This window comes from Lepidochelys olivacea, assembly GCF_965140295.1.
Source record: "Lepidochelys olivacea isolate rLepOli2 genome assembly, chromosome: 6".
Taxonomy (NCBI): domain Eukaryota; kingdom Metazoa; phylum Chordata; order Testudines; family Cheloniidae; genus Lepidochelys; species Lepidochelys olivacea.
The window spans coordinates 25,980,955-26,003,788 of record NC_140416.1 but is presented as its reverse complement, the minus strand read 5'-3'; the positions used below and the strand labels follow the sequence as shown (position 1 = coordinate 26,003,788).

At 41.0% G+C, this 22,834-nt stretch overlaps 1 protein-coding gene across 1 annotated transcript in view; it reads left to right on the top strand.

The window, feature by feature from the left end:
• The window catches only part of OTOG (otogelin), a 166,558-nt gene that overhangs the window by 11,131 nt on the left and 132,593 nt on the right, over nt 1–22,834 (top strand). The window contains exons 5-13 of the mRNA XM_084632568.1: nt 11,528–11,620; nt 12,013–12,167; nt 13,873–13,991; nt 14,415–14,620; nt 16,052–16,182; nt 18,064–18,170; nt 19,157–19,266; nt 19,838–19,963; nt 21,136–21,244. Of these exons, the coding sequence (XP_084488694.1) occupies nt 11,528–11,620; nt 12,013–12,167; nt 13,873–13,991; nt 14,415–14,620; nt 16,052–16,182; nt 18,064–18,170; nt 19,157–19,266; nt 19,838–19,963; nt 21,136–21,244 (1,156 nt within the window). The remainder of the gene's footprint in view (nt 1–11,527; nt 11,621–12,012; nt 12,168–13,872; nt 13,992–14,414; nt 14,621–16,051; nt 16,183–18,063; nt 18,171–19,156; nt 19,267–19,837; nt 19,964–21,135; nt 21,245–22,834) is intronic.

Genomic DNA, 22,834 nt, shown 5'->3' with positions numbered 1-22,834 from the left:
TAGAAGGCAGATATATTAGCCCCAGGTTAAGTAGGTCCCTTTTCCTTGGGTAAGGTAACAGAGAAGGTTCCAGAAGAATCAGGAACCTTCTGGAGACAATTAAGACAGACAGGCTGATTAGAACACCTGCAGCCATTCAAGAAGCTGCTAGAATCAATTAAGGCAGGCTAATCAGGGCACCTGGGTTTAAAAAGGAGCTCACTTCAGTTTGTGGTGCGCGTGTAAGGAGCTGGGAGCAAGAGGCACTATGAGCTGAGAGTTAGAACACATACTGTTGGAGGACTGAGGAGTACAAGCATTATCAGACATCAGGAGGAAGGTCCTATGGTGAGATTAAAGAAAAAGTTGGGAGGAGGCCATGAGGAAGTAGCCCAGGGAGTTGTAGCTGTTGCACAGCTATTTCAGGAGGCACTCTAGACAGCTGCATTTCACAGGGCCCTGGGCTGGAACCTCCCAATTCCAAACCTCCCAATTCCTTGTCAGACACAGGAGGAGTTGACCTGGACTGTGGGTTCACGAAAACAGCCAAACTAAGGGCTGCCGTGAAGCTCCAAGGCGAGCAAATCCGCCAATAAGTGCAAGACCCACCAAGGTAGAGGAGGAACTTTGTCACAATAGATACTGTGCTTTTATCAAGTATTTCTCCTCTCCTTCTCGCCAGTCGCCTTTCCTTCTCTGTCCTTCCTTTCTTTTTTTCCACTGGGTGCTTCATTCCTGTCATCAGCGTCATGAGGCTAGAAAAAGCATTCAATACAGAGTTCAGAGTTTTAACAAAATTCAAATGGATTTCAATAGAAAAATTAGAAGCATGTTATATGATTTTAGGCAGCATAAACAGAGTTTCAGTTCAATGATTAAAAAGATACTATAATTTATTTCAGGGGGAAAAAATGGTTTCTTTTCATACTAAGTAATTCCAAAATGTAATAAAATGACACAATAAAGGGATGGATGCAGAAGTTAAGGTATTATCAAAGAAGTAAGACTAAAGTGTACAAGGGGAATGATAAATATTGCTTGAATACAGTTAGAAAGTACTTTAAAGGAAGAAATGAATTAGCTGGAGAAATTAGCACAACACCAAGAAAGGAAAATAACACAGGAATGTTCTGAAGTAAATTCAACTTCAAGTCAAAGTCTCTAGATTTCCCATTAACACAATGCAGTTCACAAACCTTAAAAAATAAAGGGGGGAGGGACTAGAAGAGTAAAGGCAGTGTGAAATTAATTGCAATATATTCCAAAGTCCATGAGAAAAGGAAGACTGCACTGATTGATTTTTTCTGGAAGTGTCAGAAGAGCCTCTCTTTTTGAACTGACAAGTGACTGTTGCAGAATCTTCTCTCCAACAGCAAAGTGAGACACAAACCAGGAGGCTTGACTGTAGAATTCCAGACAAGTTAGAAAAAGAGTGCTGTAGGACAGGACTCTGTGCACAGTTTCTTGGGGACGTGCTCAAAAGCTCTCCTCGGGCACTATACTCTGCTTACTAGGGGCTCATTCTGAGCAGCTGGCCAAAGAAGCATCAAACCAAGAGACTAAAGGACAGCGTCTCAAATCCGAATTGCAGGGAAGGGTACAGTGGCAGAAGGGCAGAGAACAAACCCCTGCTTATAGGAAAGTCCCCCTCTATAATGCACCAAAAACCTCAGTATGTCCCAGAGGGTTGTCACACTAACTAGAGTGTCAATAGGGTATAATGCCAAAAGGGCAGAGACTGAAACTAGTTACAGGGAGTCAACCTGTTGAAGGTACCAAAAGGCCCAAGCTGTCCTGGAAGAGAGAGTGTTAGGACATACATCCTGATCACAGAGTTGTCACTCCCACTGCCAGCTAAAGGAGCGTAATGTAGAGAGACCCAAATACCACAGACCTGAACCCTGTTTGCAAGGTGGTCAACCGGCTCAAGAAATGAAAATGCTCAACATCCCCTTAGACCAGGGATCTCAAATTCAAATCACCACGAGGGCCACTGAGGACTAGTACATTGGCCCAAGGGCTGCATCACTGACACATTTTCATACAAAGATACAAAAGCCACCCCCCCCGGCCCTGCCCCCACTCCACCCCTTCCATGTGGCCCTACCCCTGCCCTGCCTTTTCCCACCCCTTCCCTGCCCCCATTCCAACCTCTTCTCCAAAGTCTCCACCCTAACTCTGCCCCCTCCCTGCCCCTATTCCAACCCCTTCCCCAAATTCCTGTCCCAGTCCCACCTCTTCCCCTGAGTGCACCATGTCCCTGCTCCTCCCCCGTCCCTCCTGGAAAGTTCTAAGCACTGCCAAACAGCTGTTTGGTGGCAGGAAGTGCTGGGAGGTAGGTGGAGGAGTGGGGACGCGGCGCGCTTGGGGGTTGGAGGCGTCAGGGTGGGGAGTGAGTGGAGCTATGGCGGGCTGCAGGAAATAACTCTGTGGGCCGCCTGCGGGCTGTATGTTTGAGACCCCTGCCTTAGGCTGTTCATGAGTGACCCTAGACCTAGTTACAGGGATGTCACTGTGCTCAGAGACCCCTTCCTTCACCTCTATCGTTAGAGACGTTTTTCTTTCCAGCCTTTCCCTAGCCATTTCTGAAATGTTTTCTTCTTCTTTTCCACTTCTGCTTTGAAGTGTTAGAATGTGTGTGTGTAAGTCAGATAGCCTTAGGACAGGGCTGAGCAGAGTCCCCTCAGCGTCAATAATAAGTCAATGTTCCTTTCCTGGGTCTGCTGACTTCCTGGAATTCTAGCTCTAACAGAGTTCTAGCTTGTCCTCCTATCCTTCTGTGGGGCTCTCACTTCCTCCCAAGCTTCCCCCAGGTGGCCAAACTACCAATTCAATCCTACCCCAAAGCCAAAATCTCCAAAATTACCCTACACAACTAAGCAAGTTCCGAGCAGTTCCAAATTTTTAAAACAAAATCAGCATGTTAGATGATTAAAAGCAGAATATGTGACGTATTCCAAAGTCAATGAGAAAAGGAAGGCTATGGTGATTGCTTCGTTTCAAAAGTGCCAGAAGAGCCTCTGTTTTTCAATGTACCAGCAAGTGCTGCGGAATCTTAACAGCAAAGTGAGACCGGAAGCTTGGCTGTAGAACTCCAGGCAAGTTGGAAACCAAGTGCTGTGGGACAGCTCTCTGTGCACAGTTTCTTGGGGACATGCTCAATAGTGTCTGAGGAGAGCCTGCTTATAGGGGGCTCATTTGGAGCAGCTGGTTCAAGTAGCATCAAACCAAGGGAATAAAGGGCAGCAACTCAAATCCTTATGGCAGGGAAGTCACGCTGCTGAAAGTACTAGCAGGCCTCTAACCCCTCTCCTCCCCATAAACTAGTGCCTCAGTACAAGACACTCAGTTTTATTAGCTAGCTACAGAAGCATAATGCCAAGAGAGAAAAGGGCATAGACCCTAACCTGAATTACAAGGAGGCCACATTCTTCAAGGTAGCAAACGGCTCAATATGTCTCATTAAAAAGAGGCTTGTGACATTTGCCCTTGTTACAGGGATGTCACACTAACTGCCGTGCCAACACTGCAACCCCAGCACTGAGCCCACGCCCATCCCTGCCTCCATGGACCTGTGCCCCAGATCTGCCCAGTCCTCCCTGCTGCCACACCGAGCCATGCTCTTATCTCTTGCCACCCAAGCTCTTGCACCAATCCACCCCTGCTTCTTGTTCTAAAGAAACAGGCCATCACTTGTTGCCACCCCTGTTCCAGTGCAGAGTTTGGCTTGTCCTCTTTCCTGATGTTTGACAAGTCTCCTGTCCTCTCTGTGCTTCTATTTACTTGTTTGAATTGTACTTTCTTGCCTAACAGGGGTACTAGGAGACTTCATAAACTGATCATGTTCTTCATATTAAAGGTGATATAGAACCACAAAGCCTTATTATTAGTATTTGATATTCTGCTGGGTTTAATGTCTATTTTAGAATTAGGGCCCTCAACTTTTTAAAATCTCAGTTTATTTTAAGTGCAGTTACTGTTTTTATGATTTATATAGATGGATATATATTTAGCAATTAATTTTCAACCTTACAATTATTTGTTGTCTGTAATATCTCAGACTCAATATTTTTGGCTATTACGCATCACTTTGAAACTTTATAAATATAAAAAGTTCTCATGGATTATTAATACACTCTTGCAGGGTCTAGGAAGGACAGGGGTAATGGATATGGAATGAAGAACCAGGCAATATTTGTGTTCCTACAGTCTTAAAAAAATTGAAGGAGAGCACATTAAAAAGAAAAACAACTGTCAGGATATTTTTAAAAACCGAAGACACAATTCTAGTAAAGAAAAAGGAAAGCTCAGTCATCACATAAAATCAAGATTAATTCATTATGTGTGGGGTTTTCCACTCATTCTCTCTTTCTAAGATACCCATGTGATAATTGTACAAGCATGTCATAAATAAATTGATCACATACCTTTACAATTTATCTGAGCATGTCTATGAACACATCACCTGTCCACTAAACCACTTTACTGGGATTTATTCTAGCATCTCAGACTCCCGAACAAAGGGATGCCACAGTCCTAATACAATTTTTAAAAATTTCTACTCAAACTATTTAAAAAAATAGTATGTATGAAACACTTGACATCTATGCAATATATAATGGCATCGGGTGGTGGAAGTGTTTTACAGGTGCTCGTTTGGGATCCAAATCTGCATCACTATTGTGGTGGCATTGCTACTCATAAGTGATGTGAGTATCTCAAACACATGCCAATAAATCCTTTAAATCAAACCTTATCATCAAGTATTCTCTCTAGTCTTGTCCTGTAAAATGCTGAACACCACCTGGGTGCTGCTAAGCATCTCCGATTTCTATAGATTGCAGTGGGAGCTGCGGTCCTTGGCCTTCTTAGAATTGGGCTCAGGATGTTAGCCAATAACCGAGTTACAAGATATTGTTGTGTCTTGGAACTCTGGAGAAACACACGAGCAAGGTAGCATTTCACTGAGGATGAACTGTGGGTTTAGCATGTGAAAACTATGGACCAGGTCCTCAGCTGGCGTAAATCAGGGTAGTTCAATTGAATTCTCTTTCAACCTTCACTGTGATTACTTTTGCCCTCTTAATGAAGCCAGTTACTTTATACAGAGTGTGAAGGTGGATGCTTTATACACATATATACAGACAAGATCCTTGCTCCAAAGAATTAAGAGTCTAAATAGGATGAAATTCGCTGCTATGGAGAGAGCCAACACAGAATCTATGCACCACTTAAGTTTCACTTTAGATCTACAAGTGGGACTTAAGTGCTGCATACCATAGCCCTCTGCACAGGAGTGAACGTCACCTGTGATGTTCAGTGTGATGGTGCTTCACCTGCTTTATTCAGAGGTACTCCAAAGCCTGAGTGAATATACAGCTCACAACACAATACTATATGAGATTTAGTTGTTGAATCCTGTAGCATAGAACCTCCTGCTTCTATGCAAGAAAATCCTTTCACTTTTCCTAACAGAATGTCCCAAAGACACACACAGTTTTGTCAGTAAGAAATGTTAATGGATGAATCATGTGTCTATGTGCGGGTATGTGTGGTGTGTATGGGGAAGAGGGAAGGGTAGTTTCTTTTGTAGGGTCTTCCATCTTTCTGTTCCATTTTGTATAATGCTCTTCCAGGCACACACAATCAAAAAACTGCCTGCCAAATGCAGGAGGTTGCTTTGTCTTGAAAGTCTTGCCGTGGGCTATTTTGAAAATTGCATTGCTGTTGAGACACCAGAGTGACACATTTATGTCACTCGAACGCTGGCGAAATCCAAACCCAATGTATCTCACTTTGTGCAATTTGTAGCACCGGATTTTGGAGAGGGTCAGAAACACTTAAATACATGCTGAGATGACACCCTCAACTCCATCTTGAAAAGATTCACTTGGCTTGAGAACATGTTGGGGTTTTTAAGATGATTACAAATTGAAAGGAAGCTGAATACTGGCATGAGATGTTGTTCAGTGAAAGCCTAAAGAGCTTCTTGATAGGTGCAACAAAATTAAAGTAATCCAGGTTTCCACTTGCATGGTATCACAGGCCTTCTGAGTGACTACCTAGTGAAGCAGGACTGAAATCAGGCCATACTGCACTGGTAATACTTAACTGCTTTACACTGACACAGTGCTCTATATGTACCCACCTTTTTGTGAAAGGAAGGACAACCTGAAGCCTGTCAGATCACCTGACTAGTTTTGTTATCAGTATAAACTGTTATCTGGGGATTCACTCAATTTTCAAAACACAGCAGCACCTCAGCCAATTCAGACAACCCAATCAAAGTGGACATTTGCATTTCATTTAGCTTATCGAGAAGGACAGATGCTTAATGACTTTCACACTGAAGACTAAATTACTCTTGTTGAAGGCAGTAGCTCATCACTTTACTAAAGGCACTGGCTAGTGCAACATGTTGGGAGTCAGGATTCCTGAGTTCTATTCCCAATCTTGGGAGACAGTGGGCAGGACCAGGAATGAAAGGTGCCAGGCTATTATGCATAAAATTCATCCTACTTCAGAGACCCATTAGTAGGCTTATGCACCACTTAAGTTTTCCAAAAAGGGTTTGTGGTGCAAAAGCCTTGTACAGGTGTAACCCACACACATTCTGGGTGTGTTGTTCTGTCCTATCTAGTGGCACAGAGATGACTTAGAGAGAGAGAAAAAATGAGTCTGCTCTACAGCCTTAGCTAACAGCCAGTTGGCTTTTCACTCATGCAGTGGAGGCTCATGCACTAAGCTCCAGAGGTCCCAGAGTCAATTCCGCCCGCTGACGACTGGGGTATGTCCATGTTACACAGGCCCTATGCACAGGGTGAATTTCCACGTGGAGGGATTGAGGAAGGCAGTTGTAGAGTGCAAAAGGGATTAATTATGCCATTATCAAAATCATTCTTGATTTATGTGCATTTTCAATCATCTGGGTTGTATTTTCCAGTGCCAAATTGCTCTTTACTAAAATGCTTACAGGAGAATTCCTCTTGTGCAGGTGGATTATCCACCATGGTAAAGCTAGAAGAGGTGGTGTATTTACTACCTATGATTGATGCTCACCCTATCCCCAGTGTAAGGGGGAGAAGGATATAACCTGGGGGCAGGAAGGGGCGCAATGGAGATGAGCTACACTATAGCTGATCTGCTATTGTAAACTCTTCATGGAATTTCCCCTGGGGAAATTGGATTAGGTCACCTGCTGCTCTAAGTTTGGCAGGGGCTGGGCATCTAAGGTTCGGTGAGTCGCAAGCAGCTTCCTCTGCCTGCCATGGTCACAACAGCTGATCATATGCAATGGAGAATCGGGGCCTCTGTGTTTGTTAGAAACATATGTCATGATAATGAGCAAACAATTTACCTGCTGCATTCGTCCTGCCACAGTGATGTTTGCAGCCTGGCGAGTATTTTCAGTGGTCTTTACTCACGCCTAATGGGCAAAGTGTTGGAAAATGGTGAAAAAGCTCATGTTTTCGGGTGGGGGAATTGTTCCCAGCCAGGATGAAAGATAAAATATGGAAGGTTTTCAGGAAAAAAAAACTCATGTGGGGAGAATCATCACAGAATTTTTCGGCTTCCCCCTGGGAAGGCTTTTGTCAATTTTACAAGTAAAACTGACAAGCTTTCAGCCCAGCAGCTCAGCCTCCCAGAGGAGGAGAAGAAGAGCAACCAAGTTCTCTGGCTTTGGAACAAAGTGGGGAGGCTGAGGGTTCAGCCTTCGTTTTTGTCAATTTGACTGGAAATAATTGAGCTTGACAAAGGGGCAAGTTACCGGGAGATGTAAACTATTTCTGACCCAGCAGCCAGATGTTCATTTGCAAACAGTTTAAAGGCAGGTTATATATCTAGGCAAGCTGGTGACCAATAACTACCCCTTTTTTCCAAATGATTGTTAACTTTGCCTCTTGATAAAGCAGAAGTCCGACTATTAATGTAGGCTGGAGTGCAGCACAATACACAGCCCGTAGAGCTTGCCTTCCACCCTCGAAAAAGCTCTCCCAACTCTGACCGGTCATATCCTAGTGTTCCAGTCATGCTGACCTCTGTGGCCTCTTGAGTGGTACCTTTGTGACAAGGGCAGCTGTATTGTGCAGAAGCAGCATCCCAGGAAATTATTTTAACCAGGGCTTGAACCCAGATATCCAGAAATGGGAATATAGGAAGCTGACCCATTGTTCTGCCTTGCCACTTAATATACATCTCAAATAAGTTTGTAATTGAAATAGTTCCATGTAAGTGTGTGTATATATACCCTCTCAATCACTGTCTCTTGTCTCTAGATCTGGTTGGAAAATGGAATTTCTGTCCTGCAAACATTTTTGAGATTTTGAAATTTGTATTTGTCCCAATTTGGAACAAAAAGTCAAAATCTTGATTTTTTTTTCCCCATGGAATTAAATATTCCACTTTGGAAATGTCAAAATGTTGCATTCAGATATTGTTGAAACAATATAAATCTATTTATATTATATAAATATAACATTTATTATATTAAAATCAATTCCTCAGGTGACAACTTCTAGATAAGGTGACATTTACCTTACATACACATACGCTGAAATGTCAGAGTCCCCTTCATGAAAGTCACTGTGCCTAATATGGAAAAGGCACAGCTTCTTTCCGTAGACTAACTGTGAAGGTATTGTGGAAACACACAGTTGAATGTGAACATTTTCATAAATAATAGCCTAAATTAGCCTCCTAAACATAGATTTAGGTGTCTAATTAGCAAAAGTGCTGAGTATCTAGCAGCAGCCATTGAAGTCAATTATAGTTAATGGGAGTTGCTAGGTCCTCAGCAGGTTTGCATATCAGACCATTTACTTAGGTTACCAAGTATGGATTTAGGCACCTATTTTTAAAAATCTTGGACAAAAAGTTGCTCCTGTGCTGAGAAATCTTATAAGTGCCAGCATAGGTGCGATTTTAAGCAAAGGGACTAATTCTTAAGAAGATAAAATCTTACAAAACAGAAGAAATTTGAAATGTGAGCATTTTATAGTGAAACCTCTACTGTGATCAATAAACCAACTCCATGCAGTTTTAAAAGGTGGGATTCAGACTGGTTATGCTCTCATAGGACAATCCCTATATAGCCATAGTTCAGTTTAGCCCACATGTGATAGTTATTTAGAAGGGTTATTAATGGAAATTATATGCATAGTTACCTGGTGTACACATTTAAAGGCAGTTGTATGTGCATATGGTTGCCCATGCAAAACTTCTGGGTGTCATTTTTGAGGCCCATTTGAAAATCAGATCAAACTCCAATTAGAGTTTTAAAATGAATATGGTCTGTTTTCGTTAAACTTGAAATTTCTTAATTTCTGTTTGCTGTTGAATCTGCAGTTACTTTTGTCTGGATCACTCTCACAGGATACCTTTCAATGCTCATCTTTACTTCAGATTATTTTTTATTAGTAGAATTAAAGTTTTTAAAAGGAGGAACTATGTGGCTCATTTTATCTATAATGGTATTTGTACTGGTTTCAGAGTAACAGCCGTGTTAGTCTGTATTCGCAAAAAGAAAAGGAGTACTTGTGGCACCTTAGAGACTAACCAATTTATTAGAGCATAAGCTTTCGTGAGCTACAGCTCACTTCTCCAGTGCTGGAATAACAAACTGGGCACCTGCTATAGCAGATATTTGTATAAAATTGGCAATGAAAAAATCAATAAAATGAACTTCTAGCTAAGGACAGGAAATGAGGCAGGAAAATAACATTTGAAATTAAGTTTACTGGTAAATTACTCTTGCTGAAGTCTTTAGCTTGCTATCTTGCTAAAGACAGCCACAGTAAAGTAATGGGAATGCATCCTTTGAATGTTCCTTTCCTGGTTTGTCAAAACATTTTGATTTGTGATCTTAAAATTAGTCTACAGGAGATAGAATTCAGCCATTCTAGTAAAATAGTTCAGAATGAGCTTATGGTGGTCTTTGTGTTTTTTGTATTTGTGTGCAGTGAATGCCAATATTTGGAAGAAAACATAATGCATGGGAGATGACTTGGCATCATAAAACATGGGTGCAAATCCTTGAAGCCTCACTCACGAGACAAGCCCATTGAAACCAATCACAGTACTTGCATGTAGGTTTGCAGGGTTGGGCTTCATATTAGTATTTCTAAGGGGAGTAAAAGTTCAAACTTAAAATAACACAGTTGTCCCTTTCAAAAGCTGAAGTGAATCAGGACACTCCATGATTTCACTGTACACACTGTTGATTGTGATTTGACATTTCAAACATTAACGTTCCCTAGAAGTAGGAGAGAACAGTACCTGTTTCCAGTGAAACCTTGACCTTATATTGTGTTTCAGTGCATGACTTGTGAGTTATAAGTATGGTTTGTATAAGTACAAGAATTGTGTGAGCAAAAATATGCTTCTATCTAAAGACTGGAGTATTTTTAGAGAAAAAATAAGTAAAACAAAAAAAGGCCAAATCCAAATGCTGTACTACCTGAGGTTACTTCTTTCAAAGTTCAACTTGCCTGCTTAGCTCCAGTCTTTTAAATGACAATGATGCATTTATTTTCATACAACAGATATGTTCTCAAGCTTTTCTTCGCTGGATATTATAAACTATTTCTACTTTGTATACTTGTGGAGATAAAATTGACAGATTTGTAATTGGAGTTATGTACGGTTACTAAAAGTCAGTGATTTTTCCAAGTAAGCTCCGACTTTGAAGGATAAAGATGGGCAAAATAGGCAAACCCATCAAAATGCCCATGCAGATATTTTGGCCCCCCAAAGCTGCATTTCAGGGTACTAATTTGGTAGTTAAATGCATATTTCTGCTTGTGTACCCATTACATCATACTTTGAAAATTTGGCTCAAAAGATTCTGATAGAGATCCACTCTGGATAAACCAAAATTGTCATTACAAATCAAAATGTTTCTGCTTTCTATACTGTAGTTTATGAACAGAAATACTTTACATAGAAAAGTTGGAGAGTATCAATATGGAAACTAAAGCATCTATCTCTGCTCTGATTCAGGTCTATATTTGTAAGATTGATTTGTGACTGGTACCCTTACAAGTTATCAGAAGGAATGGGAATTACTAGTGGCCTAGCAGTTAGAAATATCTAGACTCCATGGAGTAACAGGTTTGAATTTTGGCAGGGCTGACTTAGCTCTTCATCCATTTTAGGGTTCAGGGGTCTTTTAGATTCTAAGGTATCCTGCTATCCTTGTGTTGACTCCCAGATACTCCAGTGATAGATGGGTTACAAGTGCCTCGAGATGCCATAGTCTTTTAAATCAGAATATAGATCTTCTCTGGTGAATTTGGCATGCCTGAATTGTAGTGTATTGCGTGGTTCATTTGGCTCCAGTCCTCCATGCCATATGTGTCTGCATTTCAATAGTGAAGTTATTCCTGTATGAATACTGTTTGTGAAGCTCTTTCGTATCCTTCAGGTTGAAAGTTGTCAGCCCATCCAGCCTTCAGATGCACAGCTAATACCCATTGGCTCACATGCAAGGCCTTGTTAATTTAAATTATTATCACACTTAGTTTTTAATAAGCCTTGTTTCTTTACTTAGGTGCAGTCATGTGTTTTAATGGAGGTGAATGTGTGCACAGAGAGCTCTGTGACTGCAGTCGATTTAATGCAAGTGGATCAAGATGCCAGACAGGTGTGTAGAAAAAAATTCTATATTACAATGCAATCTGTTCAGGGTTGGGTTAAGGGTATACAGGCCCCACAGCCACAAGGACATTCTTCCTTTGTCAAAAGACATCAAAGCTCATAGTAACTCTCTGCCCGGTGGGCAGCGAGTACACAAGCAGAGCTGGAGTTGTACAACTCCTAGCCACTGCTTGCTTTCCTGCTGGCCTTGAGTTATGCTGAGACATAACTGAAGATTTGGAAGTGTTAGCTCATATCTACTGCGCCCTGAGTGTTGCAGGTATCCTGAAGTGGGACTGCAATCCCAAGGACAAATGCATTGTGTTTCTTAAACTTTCCTGTTCAATCAAAAAATAAAAGGTTAATGCTTTTCAAATTGCTCTCCTTTTGTCTGCCCAGTGCACAACACAGGTGCTGAAAGGGATAACATATGCCGAACATGGGGTCAATACCATTTTGAAACCTTTGATGGACTCTACTATTATTTCTCTGGGAAATCCACATATGTACTTGTGAGACAGAATGAAATAGATGAACAGAGTTTCTCTATACAGGTGGGAGACTGCATTTTTAAGTTAGTTTCATACTATCACAGGGCATACAAATAACTTGTGAGTTTAAAGTGGAAAAATGATCTGTAGACAAGTTACAAGGGTTATCAATGGCGTTTACATGTATAGGCATGATCAGGTGAGATGCTGACCACCAGAGGTGGATGCAGCACCAAATTCAATGGGGGCACTATACTAAACTCTTCTGGGACATGATCTTGAGTTGTAGTCAAGAGGGGCACCGACCATCTGCAGCAGCACCCGCTGCCCCAACACCACAATCCTAATCCCAACCAAGCCCAGTGTGGAGTGGAGGGGAGGCCCAGGGATGGGGGAACTGGAGAGCGAGCCCGCCCTGCACTCATACCACAGTGGCAGCTTCTGTCCTGTGGGGCTGGGCCTGGCTCCCCATTCTGGGTATTGTGACCTGGTGCATGGGCTCACAGTGCCACTCAGGTTCAGCACCTGTGCTTTCATGATTTCTGTGGGTGCGATTGAACATGTGAACCATAATTAAAGCTGCATGGTCAAAATTCCACTCACTCATATTTGGCCCAGCTCAGTGAGTTCCCACAACTCCCAGTTCAGCACCTCTTGGGATCAGGACATGTAATACCAGATAATCAAACTCATTTTAAATTCTACAATATATCTGTATTAGGGTTTCTGTAGTACCTGTCATTGCAGTATGTAAGCAGCATAGTTTCATAACAATGAAATGCATTTTTTAAAAACATCAAAAATTTTGAATATTAACTCATCTTTAATGGAAATAGAGCTACTACTGATAATATAGAAGAAGCTGAGCCATTATTGACCATCTTTCAAAAATAGTTCCATCAAATACATAATTTCTAACATAGTCTCTTAACTTATATCAGATGCATTATTTTTATATATTAAAAATTTAAATAGTCTTTCCCACACATTATTTCAGCCACCTAATCCTTTGCCCTTTGCTGAGTCACTTCACCAGCTTCCCACTGCACTGCCCAGGAAGCTCAAACAACTTCTCCTTGCATGCAGTACCCTACTTCATTCCGCTTTTTCCTGCATCTTTGATTTGGTCTCTCTTATTCTTCTCCCTGCCCTTTATGCTCTTCCAGTGATACCAACCTTTGATCTTCCTGCACAGGCACATCACTGCTGTGTACTTCTTTTTCTGGGTTAGTGTACTGCCATTGTTTCCAGTGACTAAACTCTAGGGAAAGCAGTAACTTTCATTGCATCATTTTGTCAACTGCAACTCCTATAGTCACCAGTTAGATCATTGCATCTTAAATAGAATTTGCTTTGTACACTGCAAAATTGGGAGGCTATGATCAGGCTCAGAGTCTGGAGAGAAGATGATGGCCAAATTAGTCCTGGTCTACCGCTAAATCTTAGACTGAAAAATTTCACACCCTATGCAACATAGTTAGGTTGATCTAACTCCTACTGTAGATGCAGCTAGGTTAATGGAAAAACTCTTTTCATCTCTGTAGCAAGTGTCTACACTACAGCAGCATAGCTGTAGTGCTGCATATCACAATTGTTGTGAGTCTTGGAGAAACCGAGGACTGAAGCCATGGTGACCAAACTATCCTGTTGCCCACTGAGATCATTGCTAAAAGTCCATGATCGGGTCAGAACGTATTAGTTGGGCAGCATAGAGAATGTTGAGAATGTTATTAAAATGTTACTTCTCCCCAATAATATCATTTGGCAGGTTAATAATGATCCAGAATGCAAATCTTCACCCTATTCCTGCAAAAGGTCCGTTAGCCTATTCTTTTCTGGAGATGAAGAAATAAAGTTGAGCAGTGAGGTCATCTACAAAGGATTTGGGTAATTATATTCACATTTATTGTGGTATGTTTTGTTTTTACACTGGATCAATTCTCATGACATATCAGTGTACATAAAAGCAACATCGCTTATTGGCAGCTAAAAGGCAAATACGCCATGCATATTGATAGTAACATTTCTGCAGTTTATAAAGTAGTGCACTAGGAGAATGACATTTAAACTATGTTGTGGTATTAGAGGATAAAATTTCTGCATTCATGTTTGGAGCTGGATGTGAATCTGATACAACTCCGTTGGCTGCAATTGAGTTACTCCAGATTTACATCAGTGTTACTCAAAGCACAGTTTCCTGCAAGTTTATAGGGAAGTCATTAAATCACTGAGTAATAATTCCTTTACATGGAGATTTTTTTCATTTAAAAATTCTTTGTTCTTTTGTCTTTAATTATACTTCCTTCACAGAGTTCAGTTACCTCGTGCTATAGGAAATGTACACATCCAAAAACTAGCTGGGTACATCCTAGTTAGACACCGGTATGCATTCACTCTGGCTTGGGATGGTACATCTGCAGTCTATATAAAGTTGACACCAGACTACTTGGGCAAATCACATGGGTTATGCGGGAACAACAATGCTATCCTGCAGGATGAGCTTGAGACTAGTTATGGTGAGTATTTTTATGTATATGTTATGATGTTAATATAGGTTTGCTTCAGTTCACTTTAATTTTCCCTGGTCAAAAATGAACTCCATTCAATGTAGTTTTTATGGTAGTCTTAGTTATCTTTAAAAGTAGATCTGTATTTGAAATTAAAATGAGATATTGTAATTCTTCTGTCAGCTGTTATCTGTAAGGATATCTGGGTTCAATATCGTCTCAAGGTTTATGGTTGGGGATCCCTTTCAAAATAAACTAAACATTTGGCTCAGGCACGCAGCTAGAACTGTACTCATATTTTGTGTTCTAGGAACCTAAAAAGTAGATAGGTTTTACATTTGACAGTTTTTACATTTTCCCTCCTCTCTCTAAGTGCACAAGGAGTCTCTGGCAACCTGAAAATACCACACTATTTTGGGAGGATAAGTCAATAAAAATTAAACTTTAATTTTTAATTAAAGAACACCACAAAAAATTCAAGTGATGTGTCATTTCATTTCAACCAAGATTTTCACTAGTGATTTCAGACCCTCCGTTTCTGGGCACCCAACCTGAGACATGAGAGGGTCCAGATTTTGAGAGGGTGGTTGTTTGGTACTATTTGAAAATCAGGCCTTTTTAAAGTATCTCATGCTGAGAACCCCAAATCACTAGTCACTTTTGAAATTCTTGCCCTTAAGCTTTTTGTGTCCCATTTTCTCCAAAAATAAAAATGAAGATATTATTTCTATACCTTTAAAGTTGGCTTTCAAGTTTAATGGCTTATTGCAGAGTGCAGCCCTTAGCTCCCGTCTCCCAGCTGGCCCTTTAAATTACCTCACCGAGCTTGACGAAGAACGAATGGTCTGCCAGAGTCAGTTTCAGCCCTTACCTCAGGGTACACTTTATTGGTTAAACCAAAAATGCAGGCAAAAAAACATATATAAAATACTTCCTGCGCCGAACATGGCTATAGTTCCCACAGGTATTTCCCTCACCTCTCTCAGACATTCCAAGTCTTTGCCCTCACCCGGGGACTCCTTGTTATTCTCATTCTCCAGTCCACCTTCCTGGGAGCTTCATATAACTGGGTTCTTTCCCTTAATCCATGGTCTTCTGTAGAAGACTTCCTGCTCCCTGCAGCTCTCACTTTCCAGGTCATTTGCCTGGGAGACACCAACCAGCTGGGCTATTTCCAGAGCTCCAGAGCCTATCACAGGGCCTCCCTAACCAGCTGAGATCTTGCCAGTCAAGTTACGGACCTTCAGGCTATCGACTTCACCTTGCAGCCTCAGATGGGAGGCCACTGATTAGTCACAAGTGGGGCTGACCCAACTCTTAAAAAGATGGGCACTTTGACATGGTTGTTAAGATCTGAGGTTCTCAGATGGAAGAGGCTATACAAATGCAGTTATTGTTCTGTGTCAAACTGATGCTTTAATATTTGTGTATATTTCTTAGGAAAATTGACTGAAGACATTGCAGAGTTTGTAGAGAGCTGGAGGGAAAATCGTCCACAGGGCTCACCTGACTGGGATAACTCTTTTAACTATGAGCCACCCTGTTTGACCCAAAGCCAAGACTCTTTGCAGGTGTGAATCAAAATTAATGAGGGAAATTAACAATCTGTAATTCTTATAGGATCTTGGTCAGTGCATCGAGGAAGAATAGAGATGCTGCCCAGTGTGTCCTTTGCTACAGGAATGCTGTGGTGCAGAGCAGGACTCCTCCCTGCAGGCTGTGAGGAAGTGGGTGAAGAGAGACTGTGAAGCAGGAGCACACTGCAAATCCCTGTTTGCTATTCCTACTTTGTGCTCACTGCAGCTTATGTACTAGCTGGCTGAGGGGTTAGATATGTTTTTGGGGGGATATGGTGTGTAGTGCAGGCTGGTGTGTTTAAATGTCGCCTTTCCCAGCTCTCAAGTGTTACAGTGCGATTTTGCCTTCCTACTTCTATGGGAGGGGTGGGGGATAGTACTGAGTTGGGGGAGAATTGCTTCTCCTACCATCTCCTTTCCCTCACTCAATACTCAGGGTGCAGGATTTAGTCAAAAACCTTCAGTACCAGGTGGGGTGTTTATGCTAGTGTCCTTTGGTTAGTGTCATCTAGTTCCAGGGTACATATTTTTTCCTGACACTGCCTCAAAGACATAGACTATGCTTAGTTAGAAAGGGGTTTGGAGTGGTTGATGGAGTGGTCCGTTCTCGTGCTTTTTTCATCTGCCTTCTCTTTTAAGTTTGTAATATAGACCTTGATCTTCTGGCACATTCTGCTGTCTCATCATAAGAAAAGGTTCAGCCTGGAAACCAGGCCAGTGGATTCCTCTAGATCTGGTGCCAAAACAGCTGCTTAAAGAGATTAAAGCACTTCTCTTCTCACTGGGGACCAAAATTTCATCTCTGTAACCAAGGAAGTAAAACTCCGGTGACATTCTTGAGCAATATTTATCAAGTTGTACCAGTGAAATGCTGCAAACCAAAGGGCCAATCCCGGAATCTTTCCATAGGCAAAACTATTTTTTTTTCTGAGAAAGGACAGAAAGAAATAGCCCTTAAGAAGACAGAAATGAAATGCATCATAGGTGGCAGCAACAAGGGTTTAGCTATTACCCTTTTTGCCCACCCCAATTCCAATATTTTTTCCCTCTATATGATGTGCTTTGGGGAAGGCCTCCTCCTGCCCCCCCACCCTGATGAAATATTTTGTACTGAAGCCAGTGACAGATAACTTGAGACATCACATTTTGGTTGTGATGCATTTTATTGTATATTTTAATTGACCTACATGCTGGGTGTCTGCAGTGAGGGGATGCTGGAACTTGCTCTCTAGGTTGACAGAACCAGAGTGTATTGACCCTGGGGCATGTTGTGAAGCGTGAAGGTATATTTGAGAGAGGTTGGCTGGTCCTTTCAATTCAGGGCGGGAGGTGTTTGAAGCCTTTATTGATGACAGGTAAATGTTTAAAATGTGCAGAAGTTTTTTGTGGTGGTACGTGCACTGAGCTTAGAATGGGCCCTACCAGAACACTGACTACAACTTTGTGTGCATTCAGATTGAGCTCTAACCCAGAGTCTAAGGTTCTCATCTTGGTCCATATCCAGTGATTGTACAGACAAGAACAGACAGCACTGAGGAGTCAATGTGGCAAGCTTAGGATGGAGAGCAGCCTTGTTGAGAGAAATCTGGGGTCCTGGTACATCATGTTTGCTGCCCCCCCCATTTCACCTCAGTTACAGGCAATTTTGTGTGGGACCCTAAACTAAGGCCCTGGTACAATTAACCCCTCACTCCCTTCTTCCCTCTCTAGTCAGCCCTGATGGAGAGCAATATGCTACAGGCAACTGCTTTTAATTGTTGAGAAGAAACTGTTTTCTAGCCTGAGCATTCCACATGTTTTGCTTTTGCACCATGTGCTATGCTGCTTATGTTTTTAAGAACATTCCTTTCACAGCAGCAATCTCTTTCTTTTTAGAAGGCATATGCTCTGTGTAATACACTACTATGGCCCCCATTTGAACAATGCCATGATTCTGTGAGTCCTCTTCCTTTCATGGCCAGTTGCACCAATGACCTCTGCATGTAAGTAGGCATTTTTTGATCATTCAAAAGCTGGTAGATAACACATTTTATTCTCTTCAGAAAATATATCTGACCCTTCAGTGCATGTCTTTTCTGCATAACACTTTGTATCTAACAGTTCTTGTGATGTAATAAAATGGGCCTGGTTTTATACCCACATACCATCACAGATTCAGTGGAGTTTTTCTTAGTTTCTCTGGTTTAAGTGAGAAAAGCCTGAGGCCCAGTAACTTTTAATGAGTTTTAAATTACCCAATTTATCTGTCCTCAAGTGTGTATGTACTTTACTATATATGATATGCCATTAATCAGTATGTTCTATTCTAATGGTGCAGGATTGCTGCATCAACAAACAAACAAAAAATCTTCCACAAAACATTTGTTAGTCCGACAAAGAGAGACAATCAATGATTTTTAAAAAAATCTACACTCCTTGAAGATTATTCTGTCATCTGGCAACCTGATGCATTGTTTGTCTGAACTGTTCTGACTGTGATTTAAAATGTAAGATTGCTGGGGCAAAGACAGCCTTTTGCATCCTGTACCATGCTGAGCACATTGATGGCACTCTTAATGCTTTCCTTTTGTTCCCTTGATCTTAATAACTTTTCGGAGAGAATTTCTTCTCTTAGTTAAAAATCAAGAACCTGATTGTAATCTCCCTCTCATTACTTTTACATTGCAAAAAAAGAGCATTAATTGTAATGGAGTTGTTCTTGATGTATACCAGTATAATAGATCAGAATCAGGTACCGTGTATATTGATAAGTAGTCTCCCAAGAAGGGTAGAACGTTTTATTCATTTAAGAACTTTAGGTTATTTAACCAACACAGTATTTCAAAATGTTATTACTTATTAGTATAAATTCAAATACCAGAACATACGTATTGTTGAAACAATGCAAGACTTATTTATGAAGTTATGGATGCATATTTATATGATTATAGGGAGAAAGTAAGGTCATGCCAATTTTTATTTGTATAAGGTCAGCAGCTGAAAATGCAACTTGGTGTCGAGCATTAACTGAATATGCTAGGGCCTGTGCTCAAGCAGGAAAACCCCTTCATGGATGGCGGACGCACTTTCAGCAATGTGGTATGTTGGCTAGTCCCATACTTTAAAATATTACCCAATAGCTGAACTTTGATGAGAGAGTTCTGCACATCTTTCTTTCTGTTATGGTTCAGTGTGCCTTCCACAGACAATATAGAGCTGACTGCGCTTCAGTGCTAGATGAACTTCACTATGTCTAATTTTTGTACATTTAGTCTGTCCTTAGGAAACTTTCATTATGAAAGGTTCTATATAAATGTAAGACTGTCATAAATTATGAAGCATATTTTTTAATTACTTAAAAATGTTTTAAAATAAATCATCCTGTTAGAAACATTGCAGGTATTTTTAAGAAGGTTGTGAATCTTATCTATTGTAAACTTTCTGTCTCAGATATTGATTAATACTCCTTTGATTTCTGAAATATAAAATTTGCAAGGACTTAAAATGTTTTTTTCAAGTAGCACTTGGATAAACCTTCACAATTCAGTACGTCAGATTTGATATGTGAATTAAAAAAAGTAAAAAATATGAAAACAGTGTGAATAGTATTATCTTCCACTGAGGTGGTAGCATAACGCCTTTTCATTTCTCAGCTTGTTTCATTTTTCAGTTATTACCTGTGGAGAACATTTAATCTACAATGAATGTATCGACTGTTGCCCAGTTTCATGTCAGCAAAAAACACAGTGTATTGACAGTGAACTTCCCTGTGTCGATGGATGCTACTGTCCAGATGGTAACACAGCCTTATTTCTCAAACTTGTTTTATCCTATGGCTAAATTTGGCCTTCAGATATGTGCATGAGCCTTGGTGAAACCAATGGGAACCAGGCTGGGGAGGCAATCTGGGGATCTAGGCACACGCTTGCATGGGGGACTCATCATGGCTGCTGCCTCAACAGGGAGAGTACTGGGGGGGCCCTTCTCCCACACTGATTGAGCCCTTCCCACTCTTGCAAACAGTAGCCAGGTGGAACCACCCCTGTGCAAGAGGCACTGGTTTGCTCTGGTGCTGGTTTTGGAGCTAGGCAGCTTCCTCCCTGGTTCTAGTGGCTTCTGCTCATCTCTCTGCTAGAGGCTGTCTGTAGACTCAGGCAAACGTCATGGCATTGGTTACACTCAAGTCACATTTTCAAGCTCTCTTTTGCAACCATGAAGGCTAGAAACATACATAGTTATGTTTTTTTTTTTTTTTAATGAAAGCTGAGATTCTGCTGATGCTGGGACCTGGGGTCCTAGATGTGTCCCTATTTGTATCAAGTCTATTTCTTAACTTGGCCTTGTGCACATACCTAAATGCAAAAATCTTGTCCTTATTCTCCATTTGCTACTGCCAGTTATTGGATATGTAACTCTGTCTGGAAGGGGACAGATGAAACAGAGTAGTGATGTTCCATGAATCTTAAAAGTGGTGTCCCTCAGTAATTCTCTGCTGGTATGTAAGTGTAATAATCTCTGTTATCTGCTTAGTTTCCAATGGGTTGGGCTATGGGTTCTAGTACTAGAATACTTATAATTTAAATTAGTCATTAAAGGAACAAAATACACAGCAAACAGTGAATAAAATGTATGGCTAAAGGCCAAGAGTGTCAAACAATGAGTGCTTGACATTAAGCTCCAAGATCCATAAGACACTTAAATAAAGCAGTGTGACTTTCAAAGATACTGAACTTTAACTAGCAGCTCCCAGTGACTTCAGTGTATCTCCAACAATAAAGGGATTAAATCTAATATTTAATTATATATAATTTTTTTCTGCAAGATGAAAGGAACTTCAAGCTATTCTAAAATATTTACTCCGTAGGGCCATTAGTTTTATTATTAGAAGTACTAGTAAGGTAGACAAAGCTCCAGCCACCATTAATAAAGCTCATTCACATTTATTTCCTGTTGGATTATTCCTTCTAGGTCTAATTTATGAAAATGGATTGTGTGTCAAGCCTACAGAATGCCCATGTGATTATCATGGAAATTCCTATAGAACGGGCTCTGTGGTTCATGAGGAGTGCAATAACTGGTTAGTAACTTCCCTTTTCATACTGCATACTTCGTTAATCATTTGATCATGAGACAAAAAGCCCCTTCTTACATTCCCTACTTTTATGAAAATACAATCAGTTTTTCTATAACATATTTTGTCTGATTATGGAGGGGCAGTGAATGCACTTTTCTTTCCGCTTATGGAAGGCAAATAGAAAAATAAAGCAGATAAATGTTAACAAATTAAATAAACTTAGACATTTTTACATAATTGCGTCTGATTTTCTGTTGGGGTAAATTGGCACAGCTCTATGGGCTTCAGTGGAGTTGTACCAATTTATACTGGGATAAAATTTAGCTCAAACCCAAATTCAGATAATCTCAAGATAAGTGTCAGACAGCTTGTTTTAGAGTCTAAAATAATCTTCTCAGGTATCCTCATTTAATTTCTGTTGTGTTGTCAACACTTCTTTGAATCTAGAAATTCCCTAGGGACAGGCAGAATCTGAATTTGGATGGTAGAGTAAATATTAGGATAGTGAAACTGTTAGGATAATATCAGAAAGAGTCTACTTATACGGTCAGATGATAATCTTAGATGGGGAAATATATATTATTATAGAACCCTTAAAGTTTCACAGACACTTATGCTGGGCTCACCATTCTTTGCTGTGATCATTAATTCATTTTGCAGCTGCCCTCTGTGTTTACCAGTTGCATGACTTGTACTTGGTGATTTATTAATCACCTACACAAGGTTGGATTTTTTCAGAGCTGCTGACTACCCATGTCTCCAAATGAAGTCAATGAAAGCTGCAGTTGTTCAGCTCCCCTAAAATCCCCTATGTCACTAATGTACTACATGCTTTTTTTAACAACAGTGTTATTGCATGCAAAAGTAATTTCTATCTCAGAGCAGAGATGTCTGCATTTTTCAGCCAAGAGCCAAACATATTACTTTAAAAATGGCAAAGGGCCACCATGAGTTCTTTGGGGCAGATTTTCTGCCCAGTTCTCTTCCCTTTGTGTACTCAGGAAGCACAATGGAGTGGAAACCATGTCTCCTGCAGGGGATTTCCAGGTATGGAGGAGTTTTCCTTGGACACTCATTGAGTATAGCTGGTTCCTTCACCTCTACCTGCAGCCGCCGGTGCAGCCGGTGTGTGTTCTTTTGGGGAGGGATTATGGCTGGAGCAGGCTGCACTCTGGTAATCCCCGTTTAGTGTATAGTCCCTTGGGGACTATAGTCAGCTGGAACAAGATAAAGCAGCCCCCAGGCTACTCTAACCTGGACTTGGAGCCATAATTGGAGCCATAACTGTTTTTGGTTCTCAGTTTTTCATCCTCTCCCCAGCCAAGGCTGTGTAGGGGAGGGGAACCACCCTTTGCTAAATATTCCTTTAGGTTCAGGCAGAGCCAAATCAGCTTCTGTCAGCTCCTCTTCAGGCTCCCACAACCTGGGAGGTAAGTAAGCAATGGAGCAATCCATGGGCCTCGAATCTGGGTTTGTAGGACAGGAGTAGCCATGTTCCAACCCGCCACTTGGTAGCCTGCTGACAACTGCCTACCCAGGACCTATGAACTCCAGTTTGAGACTCTTCCTCTGAGGTCCTATTGGTGGAGTGAC